The following is a 24069-nucleotide window of genomic DNA, read 5'->3' as shown; positions in this document are numbered from 1 at the left end:
AAGCAGGAGGGGTCAGTAATACAGAGAGAATAATAACAGTATGGTGACTCAAGATCTTAAGTCTTGGAAGAGAGAGAGGGATTGCTTTTAAACTGGAGATGGGGGTGCTGCTTCTTTCTGAAACTAGTGGTGTGGGGAGACAAGGAAAGGGACTGGAGCAGGTAGGATCGGTGGAGATAAGCTGGGAATTGGGTATTGCACACGTGCATGTGTGAGAGCTAGACAAAGAGACCAAGAGAGGGGGGAGGAGATGGGAGAAATTCTGCTGTGTGTGTGTGAGTGAGTGACTGGGAGATAAGAAATGAGAGACACTCATGTGCTAAGAGGGGTTAAAGGAGTAGGGCCATGTGGGTCCACCTGTATAGGGAATGAGAGAGTTAGCTGGCCACCAGGGCTTCCCTTGACCAGGATTGTTCCTTGGCATTGGGGAAAGAATTCCGAGTAGTACTATTTCATAGATTCCATGATTTCCTGCAGCAGTGTTGTACTATCCAGATGTAGAATCAGAGGAGATAAAAGGGTGGTTTATTGCACAAATGAGAGTTGCCAGTTGGGTGCAATGAAAGATTAAGGAAATGGCAAGATTAAGAAGGTTTCAGGCTAAGGATCCTGGCAAGGATGTGGCTGCAGTGTTCTGGCAGTGGGAAGAACTAGCAGGTTGCATAGAAGGGAATAAAAGTATGACGAGGCTAAAGGAATGGGAGGGTCATTGGGTTCCTGGTGTTCACAGGCTCTGCTCCTGTCCCCGTCAAACCTCTCCAGCCCCTGTGTGCACTCATTGTTAGCTTGAGATAAAAAGGACAGGTGAAATCCACATTTTTGCACGCATGTGTCTTTGGGGGCAAGGCTTGGGATCAATGGTGTCTCCCTGATAACAAAAGACAGCAGATGGAGCATCTGTCCAGGTTTGCATTCTGGCTCTGTTTACTAGCCCTGACTTTGAGCCTCTGTTTTCCTCTTGTGCATGGAGGATAATGATAAGGTTGGAAGGATTAAACAAGGTTATACCTATAAGTCACTTGGTGTCTTCGTTGGCTAACCTCAGCAGGTGTCAGCTCCAATTAAGTGATATTTTGTAGACCTCTCAGTCAGACCCTCTTTCTACTCAGTTATCCTGGTCCTGGTGATCTTGTTTCCTTTATTTTCACTTATGCCTTACTTTCTATTAAATCTTTGCTAAATGTTGACGGTGATTAGTGATTAGATGATCATGATAATTTTTAACTTCTTTCTCTAGCTTTTTCTTAACGGATAAAAACCAAAATGGCTAAATCCACATTCTATAGGGCAGTCTGATAAGAGAGTCCCTGTCTCTCAGAGTATTTCAGTTTTTACACCTCTGCCTTCACATTCCTTTTCTTCACATGGGAAAGGGGTCACGGTAGGATTGATACCAGGTTTTGCCCATTTGCCATCCTTGCCCCATGAGGCTTCTGAGAGTGAGATGTGTGGTTCAGAGTTCTACCATGCTGGCCCCGTACTTGAAACCTATCCTGTACATTCCCTGGCCTCTGCTTTTCAATGAATATGCTATAAAATTGTGCCACTTTCTCTTTCCCATTGCTCTTTTTATCCCCTCCTCTCCTTCCTTCCCCCATTGGGTTTTCAACTAATTTTTGTTGCTTTTTAAAAGAGAGTCTAGGAATTATCTGTGAGCTAGCCAAATATCTACTCTAGAAAAATCGGAAATACACATTTTAAATTTCTAATCAGTGCATATTATGTTTTCAGTGTTTAAAGAGTTTTCCACTTAAAATACTGACAATGTGGCTTAATCTTAAAACTTGCATCTAATTTTTCCAGGGAAACACCTTCGTCAATCCATTGGATTTGTCAGTCCAAGCCATGTTTTGTGTATTAATGGTGACAACCATTGTTCTTGTTCTTGTTAGGTTGGCAGTCATGAATACCTGTCGTGTCCATGGAACAGGTTGAGAATAGGGATTGTCTCTTGGGAGCCTCCCATGTGATCAGCAGGACCCTGGGAGAAGGAGTAAAGGACATTGGCTAACTGGTCTTGTCCTGGTCATTTGCCCACACACTCAGTGGTGTGTGTAAGAAGTTAGTTGTGAGATGTGTATGAGAAGCAAAAGAGTGTCAGCATTTAGATAAGTTAATTTCACATATATTTTATGTTCACCTGTGCCTTATAGTTTTAAATATAAAACTAACAAATATATAAAAACATGCTCATTAAATCTGTAGCTGGACTATCTATTTTTTTTTATGAGCAAGTTTAGTAACTAGGAACAAGAGTAACTAGGAAATCTACAGATGGCCAATGCTTGGGGTTTTTCTCCAGTATTTCATTATGAAAGTTTTGTTATTTTAATTGCTATTCTATTAATACTATAATGTGAACATTTTAAAAATACATATCAGATAATTTTTTTACATTGGCCCATTGAACATGAAAAAGCAATAGATGTGGGAAAATATGTGTGTGTTGTCATAATATGTTGTGGGTAGTACTTTTTGCTGGTTTAGAAAGAGATTTTAGTTGTTTTATAGTATATGTTTAAATTTTGTTTCAGGCATGAGAAGAAGATTATTTGTTTTTGACAGGTTTTCTATTTTTCTTGTGATGTGGCTTAGAATTATGAAAGATTAATTGGATGTTGGATATACCTTACAAAAGTAAATTGTTTCCAATAAGTTAGAGTTCCTTCATCTTGCTTGGATATTTTCTAAAGAATGTCTATTCCCACTTTCCTGCTATGAAACACTGTTAACTAGTTCCCTAAATAAAATCTTCTTATACATTAGTCCCCCCTGATGGTTTCACTTTTTGCAGTTTCAGTTACCTGCAGTCAACCATGGGAGGTCTGAAAATACCAGAGATAAATACTGAGTAGCTTGATAAAATCTTGTGCTGTCCCACTCCATCTCATTCTGGTTGGGAATCATCCCTTTGTCCAGGGTGTCAACACTGTGTAGGCTACCCGCCTTTTAGTCACTTTAGTATGGTCATCTCACTTGTCAGATCTGTTGTCAGGGTATCGCAGTGCTTGTGTTTAAGTCACCCTTATTTTACTCCTTAATGCCACATTCACATAACTTTTATTATCGTATATTGTTATAATTGTTCTATTTTATTTTTACTAATCTCTTATTGTGCTTAATTTACAAATTAAACTTTATTATCAGTGTGCATGTATAGGAGAAACATAGTATATATGGGATTTGGTACTTTCCAGAGTTTCAGGCATCCAGTGGAGGTCTTGGAACATATCCTTGCGGATAAGGAGGAAATTACTATGTGGTCATTTCACAAAATATTTGGTGGTTCTCCCAATAATGAGTAATGCTTATATTTTTATAAAATTAATCTTTGTAGTTTCAGCCACTGCAAAATATTATGCCTGTTTTATTTTGCTCATTTTTCTGTTCAAGGTTTTTTTTAAAGTGGGTTATTCTACAAAGGAGACCTCAAAAAGTGTCATGGTGGAGACATGTCCACACTGGCCCAGGCCTCCTCCTCTCAGGTTTGTGCCTTGTGGTCATCTCCACATCTTTTATGCCTCCGGCCTTTTCCTACAGCACAAGCCCTAGTACAGTAAAACCATAGGATACAGTAGAATTGAGTCAGTATCAGAGAGCCCGGAGTAAGGGGGAAGGAAGATCTGCTGCCGAAATGGAAGGATGGCAGAAATGTGCATGCCTGTGACGGACTTTGTGTTGATTTCATTCTTTAAATTTTTTAATTTTGCAATTACAATTCCGTATCAGTTTCAGGCATACAGCATAGTGGTGAGACACTATTATAATTTGCGAAGTGATCCTCCCAATTAGTCTAGTACCCACCTGACACCATGCGTAGGTATTACAGTATTGTTGTCTATATTCCCGATGCTGCATTTTACATCCCTGGGACTATTTTATAACTTCTCATTTGTATGAGTTCCTTATATATTTTAGATATTAACCCCTTATCAGATATACATACCATTGTGAATATCTTCTCCCATTCAGTACATTGTCTTTTTGTTTTGTCCATGATTTCTTTTGCTTTGCAAAGCTTTTTAGTTTGATGTAGTTTCATTTGTTTATTTTTCTTTTGTTTCTCTTGCCCATGGAGACATCCAAAAAATATTATGAAGAGCAATGTCAGAGTTTAGTGCTTGTTTTCTTCTAGGTTTCATGGTTTCGGGTCTTACAGTTAAATCTTTAATCCATTTTGAGTTTATTATTATATATGGTGTAAGAAAGTGATCCATTTTCATTCATTTGCATTTATCTGTTCAGTATTCCCAGTACCATTTATTGAAGAGACATTCTTCAGCTCATTGCATATTCCTGCTAGATTAATTGACCATATAGGTGTGAGTTTATTTCTGGGCTCTCTATTCTGTTCCATTGATTTTTGTGTATTTTTATGCCTTTTTTAGAAATTTCATATAAATGAGATCATATATGGTCTTTTGTATCTGGCTTTTATTTAGCATAATATTTTTGAGGTTCACTCATATTATTATATGTGTTGGCTGTTCTTTTCCTTATTGGAGAGTATTCTGTTGAATACCACATTGTTTATGCATTCACCAGTTAATGGACATTTAGATTTTTCCAGTTTGCCACTATTTTGAGTAATGCTGCTATGAAATTCAGGTACAAATCTTTGCGTAGACACACGTTTTCACTTCTTTAGTGTCAGTATCTAGGAATGGAATGACCTAGTACACGGTAAGTTTATGTTTAGTCTTTTAAGAAGCTGACAAAATGTTTTGCAAAGGAGCCGCAATGCATCGTTTCACATTCTCACCATCAGTGTGTGACGGTCCCAGTTTTCCACATCTATACTATATATTGTTCTTAAAATCACAATCCTTGTAGTAGACATACCATAGAATATTGTTGTAGTTTTAACGTGTATTTCCCTAATGATTAATGATGTTGAGTATTTTCCCAGCCTTTATTAGGATATATTATCTTTGGTAAAGCTTCTATTCAAATCTTTGATAAAAATTCTATTCAAATCTTTATTGGGTTGTTTTTCCTTATCACTGAATTATAAGTGTTTTTTATAAATTCTGAATACAATCCTTTATCATATACACGATGCACTGCTACTTTCTTCCTATCCATAGCTTGTGTTTTCATTTTCTTAATGATATCTTTTGAAGAGCAAACATTACAATTTTGATAAATTCCAATTAAAGTTTTTTCCCATGTTTTGAATTGTGCTTTTGATCGCATAACTAATAAATTTTTGCCTAACCCAGGATCATAAAGATTTTCTCCTAGGCTTTTTTCTAGAAGTTTTATAGTTTCTGCTCTTACATTCAGTTAATTTTAGTATATGGTATGAAGTAAGGGTCTAACTTAAGTTTTTTGCATATGAACATTTAATTATTTTAACATTGTAGAAATGCTGCAGTGTACATGGAGATGCATATGTCTTTTTGAATTAGTGTTTTGGGTTTCTTTGGATAAATACCCAGAAGTGCAATTGCTGGGTCTTTCCTTTGTTATAGTCTTAGTTTTAAATTCTATTTTGTCTGATATAAGTATTGCTACCCCAGGTTTTTTTAAATTTGTATTTTCGTGAAATATCTTTTTCCATTACTTTCAGTCTGTGTCTTTTGATCTGAAATGGGGCTCTTGTAGGCAGTATATGTATGAGTTTTATTTTCTTACCCATTCAGCTTCCCCGTGTCTTTTGATTAGAGCATTTAATCCATTTGCATTTAAAGTAATTATTGATAGATATGGAGTTCAGTGTTTTCTGATTGTTTTCTTAGTTCACTCTCTTTTTTTATCCTCTTGCTCTCTTTTGTATGTTAATTCCTTTCTGTAGTGTTGTGTTTGGATTTCTTTTTTTTTTACTTCTTGTGTATGTCTTGTGGATTTGTGGTTCTGGTTACCATATGCTTCATATATACCAAGCTTTGTTTATAGCAGTCTTTTTTAAGTTCATGGTTGTTTAAGTTCAAACATATCCCAACATCACTACAATTTTTACTCATCCCCTTTATGTTTCTGTTTTTTGTCATTATTTTTTGCTTCTTTTTTGTGTACTGTGTATACCTTAATTTACTATTGTAATTACACATGGTCTTCCTAGTTCTGCCTTTTAACCTTTGTACTAACTTTATAGTTAGTTGATCCACTGCTTTTATTATGTGTTTGCCTTTATCAGTGAGAGTTTTTTTTTTCTTTGCTATGTTTTCTTATTCATATTTTTGATTATTTTCTTCTTTTTAAGTTAGTCTCTTTAACATTTCTTGTAGTAGTGGTTGGTGGTGATAAACTCCTTTGGCTTTTTCTTGTCTGGGAAACTCTCTACTTCGATTCTAAATGATAGCCTTCCTATGTATAGTAATCTTGGTTTTAGGTCCTAGCTTTTCATTACTTTGAAAACTTTGTGCTAGTCTCTTCTGGCCTGCAATATTTTTGTTGAGAAATCAGCTGACAGTCTTATGGGAGATCCTTTGTAGGTAACTAACTGCTTTTCTTGTTGCTTGTAACATTCTCTCTTTGTCTTTAACCTTTGGCATTTTAATTATGTGTCTTGTGTGGGCCTCTTTGGGTTTATCTTGTTTTGAACTTGCTGCACTTCCTGGAATTTTTTCATTATTGTTTATTCATATAGGTTTTCAGTCCCCTACTCTCTCTCTTCATCTTCTGATACCCTTATGATACGAATGCTTTTATGCTTGATTCAATCGATTCTCTGCTCCATCTAATCTGCTATTCATTCTATCTAATTATTCTTCATTTCAGTTTTTTTGTTCTTCATTTCTTAGTGGTTCTTTTCTATGGTTTCTATCTGTGTGTGTAAATTGTTACTAAGTTCATTTATTCTTCCCCTTAGTTCATTGAGCATCCTTAAAACCAGTGTTTTAAACTCTATATCTGATAGATTGCTTGTCTCCATTTTGCTTAGTTCTTTTTCCAGAGTTTTGTCCTGTTCTTTCGTACGTGTTTCCTTATCTTCTCATTTTGGCTGCCTCTCTGTTTTGTTTCTGTATATTAGGTAGAGATGCTATGTTTCTACCCATATGTTTCTATATGGGTAGAGTAGCCTTATGTAGTAAGTCTTTTGTGGGGCCCAGTGGCACAGTCTCCCTATTCACCTGAGCCAGGTGCTCAGGGGTGTCCCTTGTGTGGATTCTGTGAAGCCTCCTGTTGTTGCCTTGATTATGATATCAGTGGGAGGGATTGACCCTCAGGCTGACTGGCTGTCAGGAATTGTTATGACTACAGCAGAGGTGCTGTGCTGTGGGAGCTGACCCCATAGAGTGGGACATACTTTAGTGGGCTCTCATGCCTGCCGAGTTCACCCTTTGGGTGTATCATTTGTAGAGCTGGTTGAGTGGTGCTCTGGTGTGGTCTCAAGCCAGCCACCAGATGCAGTGTTTCTGCTGCCTTTTGGGAGGGGCTCCAGTGCAGGCCAAGATCAGCCACTGCCTGTGCCCAGCCCAGGGCCACCTAGTAGGAACTACAAAGTGATCTGCAGATGGTTGTCACCTGTGCTGGGCTTAGAGGCGCCCAAGAGGATAAGCTGCAAAACGAGGCCAGCTGCCACTAGTGCACGGTCTGGCATTGTTTACCAAGAGGTGCAGGGCACACCAAGGCCAGACACTGCTTGTTCGGTGTTTGTGGACCTTTAAGAGATTTTAGGAAAGTCCATAGCAGAGGCCGAGGCTAGCCTCCTTTATGGAATAGCCACTGAAAGTTTCTAGCTGGGCGTGTAAGTTGGGTGGGGCAGTATCTCAGGGAATTACCACACTGGAGCTCTGTTAGTGGAGACACAATTTTGGTGCCTATGTGTGCCTGCTGGCTGTGTGGTGGGAGGGCTCATCAAAGGAACAACAATGGTGCCTGCCAGTATTTCAGTTCCTGAGAGAGCTCCCCCTCCTGCCCTCACTGTGAAGCCAGTTCCTCCCCATATGTCCTTGGCACCTTTCAAGCTGTTTTCCCTTTGCTGGAGCTTAGGGTAAGTGCTTGTGAGTGAGTGAGTTTGTAGACAGGCCTTTTAAGGGGATGCCTGGGTCTATAGCAACCCTTTGTCTAACCTGTACTGAGTCCCCACTGATGTTCACAGCCAGATGTTATGGGAACTCCTCTTCACAGCAGTTGTCCTCCAGATTGGGTAGCCCGGTGTGAGTCCGGGACTCCTTGCTACTTGGGGTACCTCCGCAGCTGAGATAGCCCTCCTGATTCTTAATTGCCACACATGGGTACGGGAGTAGCCAGTTTCCCATGTCTGCCCCTACTACTAGTGTCAACACGGCTTTTTCTTTATATCTTTAGTTACAGGAATTTTGTTCAGCTAGTCTTCAGGTGGTTCTGTGATTTCGTTGTAATTTTGATGTGGTCTGGGTGGAGGCAAGAAGAGTGTTTACTTACTTGACCTTCTCGACTGGAAGTCTTGTAGACCTTGCGTTGTAATTCTTTTTCTCTAGCACCACCTTCCCAGTGAGAATTGACCACTGTGTTGAAGCTTTCTGTCATTGTTCACTACCTCTGATACCAGACCCTGTGGATAATAATTCCTCTTTCCTTTTGTTCCAGTTATCCAGTTATATTCTTATGCTAACTCCAGCCAACCCTTTGCCTTACTAAAGGATAACTATTCAAGGAGCCATGCATCTGGTCTCTTCTATGGCGAAGTAGCTCGCCATTAGGAAAAGCAGGTGGGCTGTAGAATCAGACATGCCTGATTCACCCACTAGTTTATAGTGGGCATGGGCTGCTTATTTCAACTTTTTAACCCTATGACTTTCTGGTTTTTTAAATAAGGATAATAATAGTAGTGTCCTCATAGGATTCCTACAAAAATTATAAGATGTGTTAAATTACACAGTACATAATAAATTCTCAATAAATGGTGGTTGTTATTTATTAATCATGGTGCTGCTGTGCCAGAATCTTCAAATTTTTATAATGTGACCTGCTTTTTATAAAGAAAATATATTCAGATCTTCATGTTCACTCCATTGTTGAGTCATTCTTAGGTAATAACAAATATTTATATTGTTTTTAATAATACATTTTTATTGTGTTCTTACATATCCAGATGGTTTATGTGATCTAGAGAGAAAACATGTGGATATTGAGTATTTTTTACTTATATATTAACCCCTTTATTAGACCCCTCATTTAATAAAAACATCATGGTCCAATTTTTATGAAATACAGTCAGCCTGTCCCCTCTTTTTGTTGATACAGTTAAATGAACATTTTAGAAAGAATAGAAACACTGTTGTTGTATTGGTGTTACCTTCTCTACTTCTGATTGTGTTTGGCAAAGCCTGTGTTTTTTATGGGATTAGCTTTTCAGAAGAAACATCTTCCATATTAAATTCTTTCCACTCTTTTTCCTGTATTATTTTCAAAATATCAGTAGTTAACATGTTCTATTCATCTCCTTCTAGATTTTGAAATAATGAAAGATGATTTTGAAGTTTTGGAAAATAGTCTCTGAATGTGATCTGGGGGAACAAACTGCTTTTTGGTAAAGGACAGATGTACAGATTAAAGGTGACCTTTACACTGTGTGTTGCTTAATCAGCCTTAGTCCTTGCAGTAGGCAGCCTCTACAAGGCTGTGATCCCTCGCCTTGTGAAGGCTATCATATTGACTCACTTCTATTAGATGGCAGAGGTAATGGAAATCACTTCAGGTTATTAGAAGACTATGGTGTCTGTCTTCTTTCTTTTGAATTGCTCACCTTGGGGTGAGCCACCTACCCTGTCAAGAGGCAACCCCATAGTGGGGTGGCTCATGTGGGGAGATACTGAGAGGGTCTGCCAACAACCAAATGAGTGAGCTGGAAACAGGACTGTGGTGTCATGAGAGACCCAGAGCTAGAAGATCCAGACAAACCACTCCTGGATTCTGGACTCATAGAAACTGAAAGAATAAATATTTGTTGTTTTAAGCCACTGAGTTTTGGGGTGGCTTGCAATGCCCATTAAATTAAATAACTAATACAACCCTTCTTATTTAATTATTAGAGATGATGAAACAGTTTCTTCCTAAAGGACAGACTACATGGTTTATGTGGTATCTTATTCACCATACATTTGGGTTAGTGGATATTATTGCATAATTGTTTTCAATGCTTAAGAGATTTTTTTAATGGCAAAATTAAAAAATTTTAATGGCAAATGCAACTCATAACAAGGTAGAATCTTTCGATATCTATAGCTATCAAGCTATTAAATTTGTTAACTCACTTCAGTATTTATATGATTTATCCAGTAAGGTCAACATGAAACATTATAAGTTTCACTATAGTAAACATAATTAATCAAAAATTTTCTTTCTTTAAGGCTGTCATGAATATACATATATGTATATGTATTCATATTCATTTGATGCCACAATTACATATATTTTTATAAGTAATCACAAGGCAGTAATAGTAATTTGTAAATGTATGCCACTAGATGGAAATCAGAATACAGAAGAGTCCATTGGATCGCGTCTTTCTATTAGATTTATTTTCTCTGGGCAATTACTGTATTTAACTTCAAGCCAACCTGGGATGCAATTGTGTAAGAAAGATCTCTGTTTTGACTCAGTTTGCAGATAACCACTTTTCTAGCATATAGTGCAGCTGTATTATAAGAACAGATGAATCATTTGGTTTCTGGATATCTCCCTTCTCATTTTGGTATGATCGAGATTATCTAGACTACAGAACACACGTCTGTCACTAGGCTTGTGCAGCCCCTTTTCCTGCTTTGTGCTAAGCAGCGTCCTCCTGCCAGACAGGTGAGCTATGGGGAAGTTGTGCAGACCATGTACCACAGCTGCATCACTGACTAAAATGCTCTGTCTTTTGAAATGAGCTGTAGATCTTATCAAAGTTTCTTTGGTTTTGTAACAGAAATAAATATTGTGAACAAAAAAGAGTTCATGGGAAGCTGTCGGGACAGGAAATTCTGGACTTAAGACCATCCAGTACCAGAGGCTGCTGACCACATGTACTCTTTAAATTTAAATTGATTCAAATGAACTAAAATGAAAACTTCAGCCACATTAGCAAGTTTTTGGCAGCCACATGTGGCTAGTGACTTTCATATTGGACAACTTGGACACAGACCATTTCCACCATCACAGAAAGGTCTGTCTGACAGCACAACTTTAGATAGGCTTGCCTGGAAGCCTTCCCTTGAATTGGTGAACCCAACCATTTCCTTCCTTTTTTATTGCTCCATTCAAGATCCAAATTGCAAGAGAGAACTTATGGCTTAAGTCACTTGCCTACCCTTGGCTGTAGCAGAGTGAGAGAGAGATTCTGGGCAGAGAAGCCTCTAGTGACCCATTGGAGCAACCAAGTCAGTGTGGCAGAGGAGCTTGTAGTGCTGGTGGTGGATGCTGGGTGGCCCAAAATGGGCAGACGTGCACCATGGCAGTCTTTAAAATAGTTTTAGAAAGTAAGATTTTGTGTTTCATCTGGTATATAACTATATTTTTCAAAAGTTAAAAAAAGATATAATAGTTCTTCAAATATTTGTTGTGAAAAGTTCATGTAAACATTTTAAAATAAATATAATTTTGTTTATAATGAATAAAACTTTGACATATCTGTTTCTCTAACATTGAATAGAATAATAGTCAAGAAAGCTTTCTATAATAAATATTAATGAAAGCTGTATCACAAAGGTTTTAATTTCTTGCCAGTCAGCTTAATTCACTCTGGCAAAAAAATTTTTATGTCCAGTCTTTCTTCCCCCTGCCTAAGTTCTTAAACGTTTTAAAGCTTTTGCTGAATGCACCTTTAACGTAAGCTGCATAGAGGTCAAGCTCATAAATTTCAGGTGGTCGTTGCTGGGGTTTAGCCAGTTAGGTTTTTCTCCTCACTTATTCTTGTCTCTCTCTGTGTCTCTGTCTCTGCTCTGTGTGTGTGTGTGTGTGTGTGTGTGTGTGTGTGTGTGTGTGTGTGTGTGTGTTTTCTCCTTGCTTTACAATATACTACAAAGCCTCAGGGAATAGAAAATATTATAACACTTTAAACATTGGTCACAAATTGAAGGATATTTTTATGGTTTTTGCATGGTTGTGACATGACCTATTAAGAGACCAGTAAACATGCCATGTTTGTTCACATAGCACACTCCTCTTTGATCATGATGTTTTATTATAAAAGCGTGAGGAAGTCAGTTTTATAAACATCTAGCCCAACTCTACCCAGAAAGTGCTTGCTGAAAGCCCTCTGATAGACTTCCACAGTAATCAGCTGCAATGGGCATTGTAATCCAAAGCTAAAATTTTACTGCAGTTTTTTCACCACAATTCAAGGGAAAAATAACCGTAAGTGGGGCATTCTATTTATGAGAGGGGATTTAGAAGTAATTCAAAGGGGTTATTGGGGTATTTACTTGTAGAAGTCAAAGGTCAGTTCTAATTATATCAGCAGATGCCCTTTATGTGGTGCTTTTAACAAAGTATTTGTTATAAACGTCCCCCTTTATTAGTATGGCTTCTTCTTGAAGTCATAAGAGAAGGGAAAAGATAAAAGCCAAGAAAGAAACCAAAAAAACCCAAAAAACTTGACATCTTCTCTCATAAATATTATGAAAACATAATTTATAATTCAAAACCATAAAGTTAAGTTCAGTTATTTACATGTTACTTTTAATTGATCATGAAATGTCTAAAGCTTATTTTATGTTTTTTTAATACATGTATATATAATGAAAGGAAAGTAGCATTCGTATTTGGTTTATGTTAGACTTTAAGTGTAGGACTTTGGTCTGGAAGGAGAAACGTGGCAGTCCCAGATTGCTGCTGGTACCTTCCATGGCATTGAAGGCCTGTATGCCTCCAATTCCAAGGCAGCAGGGAATGCAGAGGAACAGGAGGGGACTGCAGAATTTGCTTTTTTGCCTTCTCTGGCAAAAGCAAGGTTGCTATGTTTAAGCCGCTGTTGATGTAGAGGTTGCTACTTTAAATTTGTTTTAAATGGTGTAATCCTAAAACACCGTTATCTTGCAGGGGGTGGGAGGTGGGTTCTTGATCCTTCCAAAATAATAGATTAAATGATGGAAAAGTTTGAATAAGAATATGACATTTAAAATATATTTTAATTCTATCCAAATAATACATAAACATGGAAAGATGTTGTTACATGATTAAAAGTTTTACCTGTTTTCATTTTCCCATAGTAATAGGAGTTCCAGTTTTGTTCCCTATGCTATAGCAAAACACTCAGCAAGAAGACGACCTTTCCCGTCCCCCACAACTACATGTGTCCAAGTTCTAACCAATGCAGTGGAAACAGAAGTTGTGGGCTAGGACTTAATCGGTGGTTCCGAAAACAGCACCCTCTTGCCTTTCCCCTTTTCCTTCTTCTTGCTACCTGGTCTGCAAACATGATGGCAAGCCTTTAACAACCTTTTTGGACTATGAGGTGACCTGGGGAATAGAAGATATGGGCTGAGGATAGCAAAGGAGAAAACATAGAACGAACCTGGGTTCTGGCTTTATAGGATAGCCATTTGTGATCTTTATGCAGCCTTGAGAAAACTGGTTCCAGAATTTTGTGATTGACTTCTGAGGTGTCAAGGAAGTGGTTAAATTAAAGCAATGAAACTGTAGATCTTGTTAAAGAGACTGGCTTTAATAAATTGGGCAGTGAAAAAGTTGAAGATCTGGTAGCATCACGTGGCGAAGTACTGACTGACTGCCAAAGAACTATCTTTATGCTCGTTTGTTAATGCTCATCCTTGATGCTCGTCATTTGTTGCAAAGAACATGCAGAACATGCATATGGCATCATGGCTATTGTGAGTAAACTGGTCCTGATACGAGCAGAAGTGTTAAATTTTAAAGTACAGTTCCACTGAAAGAAACCAGGTTCTGGAGAAGTGGCTGATTCAAGGTTTGGGAGAGTGATGTATAAGATGAGCACAGAACATTTGTGATACCAGATAAGAGATTATCAAAGACTATTAAGGTCATGTCAAAAGGACTCTAAAACCAATCTAAGGACTTTCTTACTGGCCAAAGATGGGGTAGTTTGAGCATTAATAGAGATAATAACTGTCATGGATTCTGATGCATCAGTTATGTTAAAATCTGTAAGTTTATGATGGTTTTTAACAAAAAAAAAAATGCTGGTCATCCTTGGATGATGCTAGCGAACCACCTTGTTATTTTGAAAATTGGTAAATAAAGGAAAAGACTCAACCATTTAAAAATTAATTTATAAACTAATTTTTGTATTATCAGTAGATGACAAGCAAAAGAAAACACCCATTTTGAGTTTTTCATCCTGTTAGTTTGTCTACAGCTTCAGATAATAGTTCAAAGCTACCTACTTCTAGAATTTCAGTGCCAAGAAGAGAATTAGATGTGGACATGAACGAGCCTTGAGTATTTGTAGTTCTGCTCCCTACTTCATAAACCAGCACACTGTTGCTGACCTCCACCCTTCATCAGGACTCTTGCTGCTCTCCCCACTCACCACCAAACTTTTCATTTGATCAGTGAACAGTTTTAAGATTCTTTATTTTCATTATATTATGTTTAATGCCACATAGAAGGAAACATAATTCATACTTGATAGATTCGTTTTCTGCACACAAACATACTCCCTAATGAATTCATAAATTGTTGAAGAATTAGGTAATTGATGTTTAAAATGCTAAATATTATGTAGAAATCTTGATAGGCCGCTACGTAGAATTTTAAGAGCTTTTTTCCGAGCTATTTTATTGGCATTTGGAGAAATTGATAGAGCTTTTGGATTGGCTAAGAATGTATTATTTTTCTCATTAGAATTAAAGATTCCCAATATCCTAATGTTTTCTATTCAATAAGTTTTAAAACAGGAACTGTAATAAGCACTTGGATGTATGTTCTCTCTTACTGTCCACAGGACTGAGTTTCAGCTCTCTCTGATTGCACCTACAGAAGTCTTTTCCTCCTTCACATCTTAACCCAGTACCCCACAGTTATACCCAGACTTCAACATCATCAGTAATGGCGTCATTCTGAATATAGATTTCCTGCACTTCACTCTGCAACATTATAAACTTCCAGTGCTCTTTGGACCTAATTAAGTCATCAGATCCCTGGATACTTTCACTCTAAGCCACATCCCTCCTCTCAGACCCACCCAGTTTAGATTTCATAGTCCTTTGTGATAATGACTTCCTTACAAATGACCTTAACTATCTTCACACCAATATCATAAGGGAATAGTAAGGATTAAATGAGCTAATTAATATGTAGACGTACTTAGGACAGTTTACAGAGGGTTATTTATGTCTGCTCAATAAATAATTATTCCTGTTACTTGGCTTCTCCCTTTTCTTCTGCTTGTCTAGGAAAATTCCAGCTTATTTGCCTATTCTGTGCCTATCCCCAAATGGTTAGAAGGTATTGGAGGGAAAAAAAGGGTAACTATGCTAATTCATCTCATGACAACAAATCTCAAATGTGTAATTAATTCTGCCTAGAAATGCTACCATATTTCCCCAGTATGTTTGCTTTCACTCTCCAAAATATGTGTTCAAATCTTTTTCCTCAATCCATCTATACTTCCAGACATTTTTGGAACAAATAACAAGAAATCCTATTTCAGCTAGCTTAAACAATAAGAAAATACTGTGTAATACCCCAGGAAGTTACAAAGTAAGGCAACTTCAGGATTGGTAATATCAGCAGCTTAGTGATGTCTTTCTATTGTGCCTTCTTTAGTTTGAGGATTCAGCCCTTGCTGGCTTCCATCATGGTCACAAAGTGGCTGCCATTGCTGCAGCTGTCACATGTAGACATGATAGCATCCTGGAAAAAGCTCGTTTTCCTGGGTATCTTTATTTCAGTGAGGAAATTTTTCCTAGAAGAGAAGACCCCTGCAGACTTAACTGTATTGGAAGAAGGCTGGCATAAATGGTTGTGGGGTAGATGTCCAAAAGTAGCTACAGCTGAACACCACCACCTTCCTGCACTTATCCCATCTCACTCCACTTTAGCGGGTACTCCTCAGGGTCTTGCTGACTACTATTCTGCTCTTTTCTCTGTGAACAGTCTCCCTATGTGATCTCAGCCAGGCCCCTGCCTTTGAATGCCCATCTATGTGACAGTGATCATTAATAAACATTAGACTGCATATCCAATCACATGCTTCACTGCTCCACTTACATACATAAAAGATAACTCGTACTTAACATGGCCAGGGTGCATGTCCATCATCATCTGCCTCTCCAGTGTCAGTAAATAGCACCACCTTCTACTTATTCACCTAAGCCAGAAATTGAGACATTAGATTGATTTCCCTTTCTCCCCAGTCCAAGCTGCCATCATATTGCACTTGGACAAGAGCAGTAGCTTCCTACTGGGTACTTTGATTTGATCTAATAATATATAATCTCTTCTCTGCCAAGCTTACAAAGGATCTTCTAATATGCAGATCAATTTATGTTACTTCCCACTCAAAACCCTCCAGTGTCTGTGTCATAGGTCGAATGAGATGTTAACCTATGCGGCATCTGTGTGATCTAAACCTCGCCTGTCCAACCTCACTTTTACCACTCCCCTCCTTCTCCCTTGAACATGCTGAACTTCGCTTCTCCTTAGGGCCTTTGCACAGCTGATCTCATCATTGGGTGTTCTTCTATCTGATCTTGTGGCTGCCTTGTTAGCATTCAGACATGGGCCTCACATTTATCCAACAGGTCCTCCACCACTACCCAATCTAAATTAGCCATCTAGTGATTATCTTGAAACTTTTTAAAATTCTCTCCATAACACTCAATTCTTTCCTGTCCAAGTGCTTGTTTATTGCCCCTTTTCTTTCTGCCTTTAAGATGTAAGCTTCATAAAATAGGGATGGTCTTTCTAGGTCACCACTGTTTGTTCAGCACCTGGGACAGTGCCTCGCACCTATTAGGTCACTTAACCAATAAATTAGTAATTGAACAAAGTAAAAAAGTTCCTGTTCAGCTTTCTCTGTTTTCAAAAGAAAGCAAAACAAAACTACTAGTTATGTGTATCATTCATGATGTGGGAAAGCATGCCACAGAAATTGACTCTGGCTACCCCTAAATGGAAAGGAAATTTATTGTAAGGTTCCCAGAAGCAATAGATGGCTAGACGATGATGCCGAGAGCACAAAATGGAACCTAGAAGCCCTGGATCTAGCCAGTTTACATGGTGGCAGGACTCGTAATACAAGAATCATCAGGTTTGAACATCATTGTCCCTGCATTGCCTGTCAGCTTGAGAAGTCTCCATCTTATAAGGTCACCCATTCATGACTCCCAGTCCTGAGAAATAATATTCAGTAGGCCAGACCTGACTTGCATGCCTGCCCAGCTGTGCCAGAGTCGAAAAGGTGATCTGGTCTCCTCAGCCTCCATTGGTGGTATCTTCTACTGTCCCAGGCTGCATGTAAGTTGGGAGTTCTCAAAAGGAAAGACCAGAATTTTAATGGAGGCAGTGGATGTTGGGCAGTCAAAACATGACAGACATTAAAAGCTGTTGGGAGCTTGTTTGAAATTTCTGAGCCTGTTGATTTCCTACCATAAGTAATGTGAACATCTGCTCTTGGCTCACAATGACCATAGCTTATCCTCAAACCCAAATTTTCACTGGCAAATGACATTCTCACAACAGTGTTTTCAGAAGATGCTCTGAGATGCTCGATGGCTTCCTATCACCCTCAAAGTAAATTCTGTTTCCTTCCAGGCCCAGGGGATCCACAGGATCTGTCCCTGCTCCTCTCAAGCTACTCTTGCTGCCTCTCGTGCGCCTCCCTGCCCTGAGCTCCAGCCACTCTGGCCTCCCTGTGCTCCTAGCTCCAGTGTCACCTCCTGGCCGTCCTGTCTATCCCGACACTCTACTCTCCTACTGACAGTATTGTTTGCTAATTGTGGGCTTCCCCACAGGAATGTAAGCTCCAGGAGGCAGGGGCTTTTTTTAGTTCATAGCTATATCCATGCGCCTAAACAAGAAGCTGCTGAATGAGTGAACAAATGCGTTGTCATCTTGGAAATTAGTCACAAAAGAGGACTTCCAAAGTAGTGGCGACTACTCTGAAAAGGCAAATGCTCATTTGGTTATGTAAATTCTTTTACTTTATTAAAAAATCACCTGCCACCTCACATTTTATAGTAGTGTGTCAGTAGATTCCACTGTCTCTTCGTCTGAATATTGGATCCTGTTAGAAATGCAGAACCTTAGGGCCCACCTGAGACCCATTGAATTAGAATCTTCTTGCTGACAGAGCCAAGGCAAAAAGCCTTAAATATCAGCTGGCTTTTTCCTAGCATTCTCACATTAGAAGGGGCACGGTTAGCGGCCAAGATGCTTCCTTTTTTCCATAACACTAATGCAGCTTTGGATCTCATTTTCTGCCTGTTACTCTGATGTACCCTCATGCAGATTCATGGAACACCACAGAATGCCCTTTTCTGGTAGGTGATGAAGTGACTCAGGAATAGTTATTTTGTAAGCAAAACGTACTCTAAATTTACTGCCACTGAGATCGGTTGAGGTACTTGTTTTTTAGCTGAGGCCTTATGAGCTGTTGTGGAAATTCTGAGCTTACATTGCATTTCTCCTTGGTTTCATAGTACCACGGATTACCTATGGGAATATCCTGGGAGTGTATTACTTGCAGATACCATGATCCTTGAGTACTACAGCTAGCCCAGGGAAGCCTCAGCTTTCTGAAACCTGAAAAGTTTCCTGGGAACATAGGCAGGAAGTGGCTGTGATACTTATACTTAGTGGCTGGCTCTTTGTCTCTCTGTGGTCTTCCAGAATGTTATAGCACTTTTATTTCTACTCCAGTGTCTTATTACCTACACAATGCAGAACATTTTGGAAATATAGCAAGGCAAAATGAAAAAAAAAAAAAAACCAAAAAACGGTTACCTATCAGGTAACCTTAGAGAGACAACTGTTTGGGCATATTTGATATATGTATATACTTGCTTATATTATGTACCTGCTTATGTATACACCACACATACCATTTTTTATAAAATAAGCCAAGCCATGTATTCATTTCATAATTTGCTTTTATTACACAGTGGATAAGAATCAGGCAGAGGTGGGTTTGAAGCCTGGTTTTGCAACCTAACTTAATGACTAGGGACAAGTTATGAAGAGTCTCTGAGCCTCAGAGCAGGCCCAGCTGGGAGTTAGGGCTCTGCTCTGGAAGCTGTTGGGATGGACAGTGGAGTTTGAATAGAGTCTTGTAGAGCTCTGTGATCTTGAATGCAGTAGGGCTGCTGTTAGAATGAAACAACTTTATTTCCACTGTGACAACCCTGTTTTTAATTCCACTGTTTAATTTCATCAATCCCTAGGAGGGATGGTACTTTAGTGATGCTGAACTCAAATGGCTATGAGAACTGAGCAGGCTATTTAATCTAGTGAAGTAAGCATGGCACAAGAAAATAAACAGGGATATGACACTCTGTCTTCTTTTTGCCTAACTCTAAGCTAAGATTAGAATTTAATATTCAGAATTAATAAAAAGATGAAATAAATTCTCTCTAGTATGCCTGTTTGCATTTGGACTTAAAATCTGATGCCTTTCCTTACACGTCAGGTCTCAGTGGCACGTCTTGTCTCTCAGGTTACAAGGTGTTGTGTACTACATTGAGCCTTGACTTCCTAACAAGCAGTAGTGTTTTGTTTAATTTCATAATAGAAAATAGCTGTTCATAAGTACAAGTACTTCCAAATTGGAACAGAATGTTGGCATAAAAAGTTTCTATTTAGGGTAACTATTCCTGAGATATTTGTAGAAATCTGAGATTCCGCATTAATCATGTTTAGTTTATTGTCATATTGCACTGCAGTTCAGTTACTTCCATTTGTACAGCTCTTTGTTTACACTGATAATATTAAATATTAATTGAGAAAAACAAACTGAATTACAAATTTTATATTCCTAGAAATGGTAGGGGGCAGTTATCTTCAATTCCACAAATGTAAAAATATAGTTCAGATAATCCGTCTTTGATTTCTGCAAACTGATTGCAGCATAGGAAAGTGGGCCAGGTAATTTCTTACCGAACAGGTTTCCTAATGATAAAATTTCAGTAGGAATAAGAGAATTAAATTATGTATTTGTGTAATATTTAAGATAGCCCTTTCAAAAAATGGTATTGCTAAAACTGGATTTCCACTTGCAAAAGAATGAAGTTGGACCTTTACCATATACCGTATACGAAACTTACCTCCAAATGGATCAAAGGGCTTAATGTGAGAGTGGAAACTCCAAAATTCTTATCGAGGAAAACAATGGGAAAACTAGTGCTATTGGGTTTGGCAGTGATTTCTTGGATATGACACCAGAAGCACAGGAAACAAAAGAAAAAGCGGATAAATGGATTTTATCAAAATTAAAAACTTATATGCATTGGACACTATCAGCAGAGTGAAAAGGCAACCCATGAAATGGGGGAAAATATTTGCTGATCATTTATCTCATGAGGGATTTATATTCAGAATATATAAAGAACTCCTACAACTCAACAACAAAACCCAATTTTAAAAAATGTACAAAAGACTTAAATAGACTTTTCTTCAAAGATGATGGAAATGGCCAGTAAGCACATGACATCATCACGAGTTGTTAGGGAAATGCAAATCAAAAACCACAAATGAAATACCACTTTATACCCATTAGGATGGCTACTATTAAAAAATGTATATTGGTGAGAATATGGAGAAATTGGAATTCTTGTGCCCTTTTGGTTGGACTGTATAGTGGTGCAGCTGCTATGGAAAACAGTATAGCCGTTTCCCAAAAAAATTAAACATTATTACATTATCCGGCAGTTTCATTTCTGGGTATTTACCCCAAGGAATTGAAAGCAGGGTCTCGAAAAATTGTACACACATATTTATAGCAGCATTATTTCTAATAGCCAGATGTTGGAAGCAACCCAAGTGTCCATCAACAGATGAGTGAACAACAAAACATAGTATATCCATACAATATAATATTATTTAGTTTTAAAAAATAAAAAAGTCCTGACACATGCTATACAATATGGATGAACCTTGAAGACATTAAGCTAGATGAAATAAATGGACAAGTACTTTATGATTCTACTATATGAAGTACCTAAAGTAGATGGCTTATGATGTCAACCAAAAAGTCCAAGTCTTGGTTGCAGTGTTAATTGGTGAGCCAAGTTGAGGATTTTTTTTCTTGGATCCTGTGATGCATTATTTTCAACAGAACAAACAGCTCTCTTCAGCACAGTACCTCTTACCCTCACGTCATGTCCTCTAGCATTTAGTTCACTGAGCAAAGCATTGAGTTATATATTGCTCAGCTCAAGGGAGTAGGTCTGTTTCATGGTGTTAGTTTCATGACTGTTCTTTTGTTAAATTTTTACAAAATCCTCATTCCTGGAGATGATACTGTAAGTGAAATGATATGATAAATGGGCTTAAGCTTCATGGACTTGCAAAATATTGAGTTTTCAGCTGAATAAAAAGTACAACATTAACAATGACCATAAGGGTCACGTTTGTTAATTTTGATCAATCTACATTAAACCTTTCACAGAACACAAAAAATAATTTCCTAATGTTGTGCTTATTGTGAACATTATATCCGTAAGTTCTTTAGTCTTATGAAAATTCTCATGAGCTCCATGAGTGAATATAGCTATCTGGGTTGTATTATTTATATTTGTTCTAATCAGCTGCCATTGGAAATGCCATAAATAACTTGTGTTTTCCACATGTATCTTTACTGCACTGAGCAACAGCATTGTTTACAGTTAGATTTAAATTTGTCAGTGCTTCATTTTTTCAAATTCGTACTTTCTGCTATATTGAGTAAAACACTTATAAACTCACCATTTCTAACTGCTTGGGCAGTCTTAAACACTTAAGAAATAACTGTTTTACAGAAGTAGTACTCATTTATGTTCAAAAACAATCCCTGTTGAAATCATTAGTCCTTTTCCCATTTATTGAGGATTTTTTTTCTTTTTCTTTTTTAATCACCCATATTTTATAAATACTGGTCATGATTCTTTATATAGTTGCTTAATAATAACATCTGAAGTTGTGTTCTTCTAATGTGGGCATGCTTTGTTGTGAAACATGTAGGATTATACTTAATTACTGAAGGAAAATATGCTTTCTTTAAATTTGTGGTATTCATTTTTCATTTTCCCACTTTTGATTGAGATGTGCAAAAGAAAAAAATTTTGCTTTTAAAGTTTAAAGTAAAGCAAAACTTCTCTATCTAAAGTGTTGGAACAGCACTATAATAGAGAGTGTTAGAGATGGGCAAACCAGAGTGCATTGAGCCTTAAAGGGGCAGCTGCTGATAACTTCCAGGTGGAAATTGGTTTTTGTATGGAATCATCCACCCAGCTTTTAATTGTTGTTAGTAGCTAATACAGGGGAAAAAAAGGTGTAAACTTTGTGAGCCGAAGAAAATACAGTGAACTTCTTTTGGATGGCAAGCCATTAGTTTGTCTTTTTTTTTCCTCTGAAATTTGACAATCAGCCCCTCTTGTCTCTGGCTACCAGTGGCCTGGGCAGCCCAGCAGCCTTTTTAAGGATAAAATTTATAGGAATCCTAATGTTGTAGCTATTTTCATATTCTCATTGGTAGAAATTGAGGCTGCTAATAAGAATTTTACCTGCTTTTGTTCAGCTTTCTATTTAATGAAATCCCAGCCTCATCACTAGAAGATATTGGAGTGACTATATAGATGGATCTAATGGAGCAGTGTCTCGAGAAGATTAGTAATTACACCGAAAAAGTAAACATTACCAGGACTAAGCCTGTTTTCATGAGCAATTCTCTACTTTTATTTTTATTAAATTAAAGTTAGTTTACAAGTCATTTTTTATAAATGATTCTTTTAAAGCACATGAGTTTAATTTCTCAGAATTTGGTAAGTTTTAACTAAACTGAAAGAAAAGTGCCAAGCTTGATAGACCTGTCATTTCTCTGGCAAATGGGCTAAGGGACAGTATTGCTTGCCCATTGCTGTGCATCTTACGATTCTTTATATAAAGATTGTGGATTTAGTTCAGCTATGTTGAAAGTATTAGTGCCAGAATAACTTAATAATGATAGAAGATTCTCAAGTGCTTTTTGGTATTATTAATTTTATAAACTAATTAAAAAATTAGATTCTTTTTTGAAGTAGTTTTCAGGTTACTAATTTTGACATATAAACTTCTGGCCCTGGTTTATTTTTATAAATGAAGAAATAAAATATTGAAATATTGAAACTAAATCAAATTATTGCCTGCGTTTTCTCTCTCCTATTCTGCAGGGGGAACGCAACGACTGCCTCGCGCCATTGGGATGTCCTTGGCCAAAGAGCTCATCTTCTCTGCACGTGTGCTCGATGGCCAAGAAGCCAAAGCAGTGGGCTTGATTAGCCACGTTTTAGAGCAGAACCAGGAGGGCGATGCTGCCTACAAAAAGGCCTTGGACCTAGCGAGAGAGTTTTTACCTCAGGTATTTCTAATTACGTTTCTATTTTTCTCTTTAGGCAACTTCTATAGCAAATTGACAAAAACAGCAATCATCTGACATATTCATGATGCCTTTGGCTTGCTTTTCAGGTAGAAAAGTACATGGTAGTTGCAAAACTAGAAATAGTATACTAGATGAACATTAAAAGCCTTCAGAATTAAAATTAAGATTTGGTGATGGTCTGAGGCCCATACTATAGCTGTACGTTTATAATATCACAAGCATGTTTGTCAGGTGTCAGAACTTCTTAGCACCTTAAGTTCACCAAGTGAATCTCTGACCTGAGCCGTACATATGGAGAAGAATAGCAATGGATAGGCTGTCAAACTAGATCACCCACAAGCTGAAGAACAGTGAAATGAATAAGTAAGGAGAGCAAGAATTCTTTATGCTAAGGTGGGCTTTCACTGTGATAGGTTAACTTGAGATATGTTCATCTTACTGTGTGTGTTTTTGCGATGATGTAGGCATTATTCTAACTCCTTTGGAAACAATGTACTTCCTTACAATTACACTTTTAAACCTGGAATTCACTGTACTTTTACTCATAGACAACAGTTGTCGTGTATGATATTAATAACTGTGCACTGAGGGTCCTGTTTTTAGGATTTCTTTGTCCTCACACT

General features: G+C 37.8%; 1 protein-coding gene across 2 annotated transcripts in view; it reads left to right on the top strand.

The window, feature by feature from the left end:
• Positions 1 to 24069, top strand: part of AUH (AU RNA binding methylglutaconyl-CoA hydratase) — a 146659-nt gene that overhangs the window by 113379 nt on the left and 9211 nt on the right. For both annotated transcript variants that reach the window (XM_015591765.2, XM_025048969.1), the window contains exon 7: positions 23238 to 23425. In XM_015591765.2, coding sequence (XP_015447251.2) covers positions 23238 to 23425 — 188 coding nt within the window. The remainder of the gene's footprint in view (positions 1 to 23237; positions 23426 to 24069) is intronic.

This window comes from Pteropus alecto, unplaced genomic scaffold (genome assembly GCF_000325575.1).
Source record: "Pteropus alecto unplaced genomic scaffold, ASM32557v1 scaffold256, whole genome shotgun sequence".
Taxonomy (NCBI): Eukaryota; Metazoa; Chordata; class Mammalia; order Chiroptera; family Pteropodidae; genus Pteropus; species Pteropus alecto.
The sequence above is the reverse complement of the archived record's forward strand: the minus strand, read 5'-3'. Positions and strand labels throughout refer to the sequence as shown.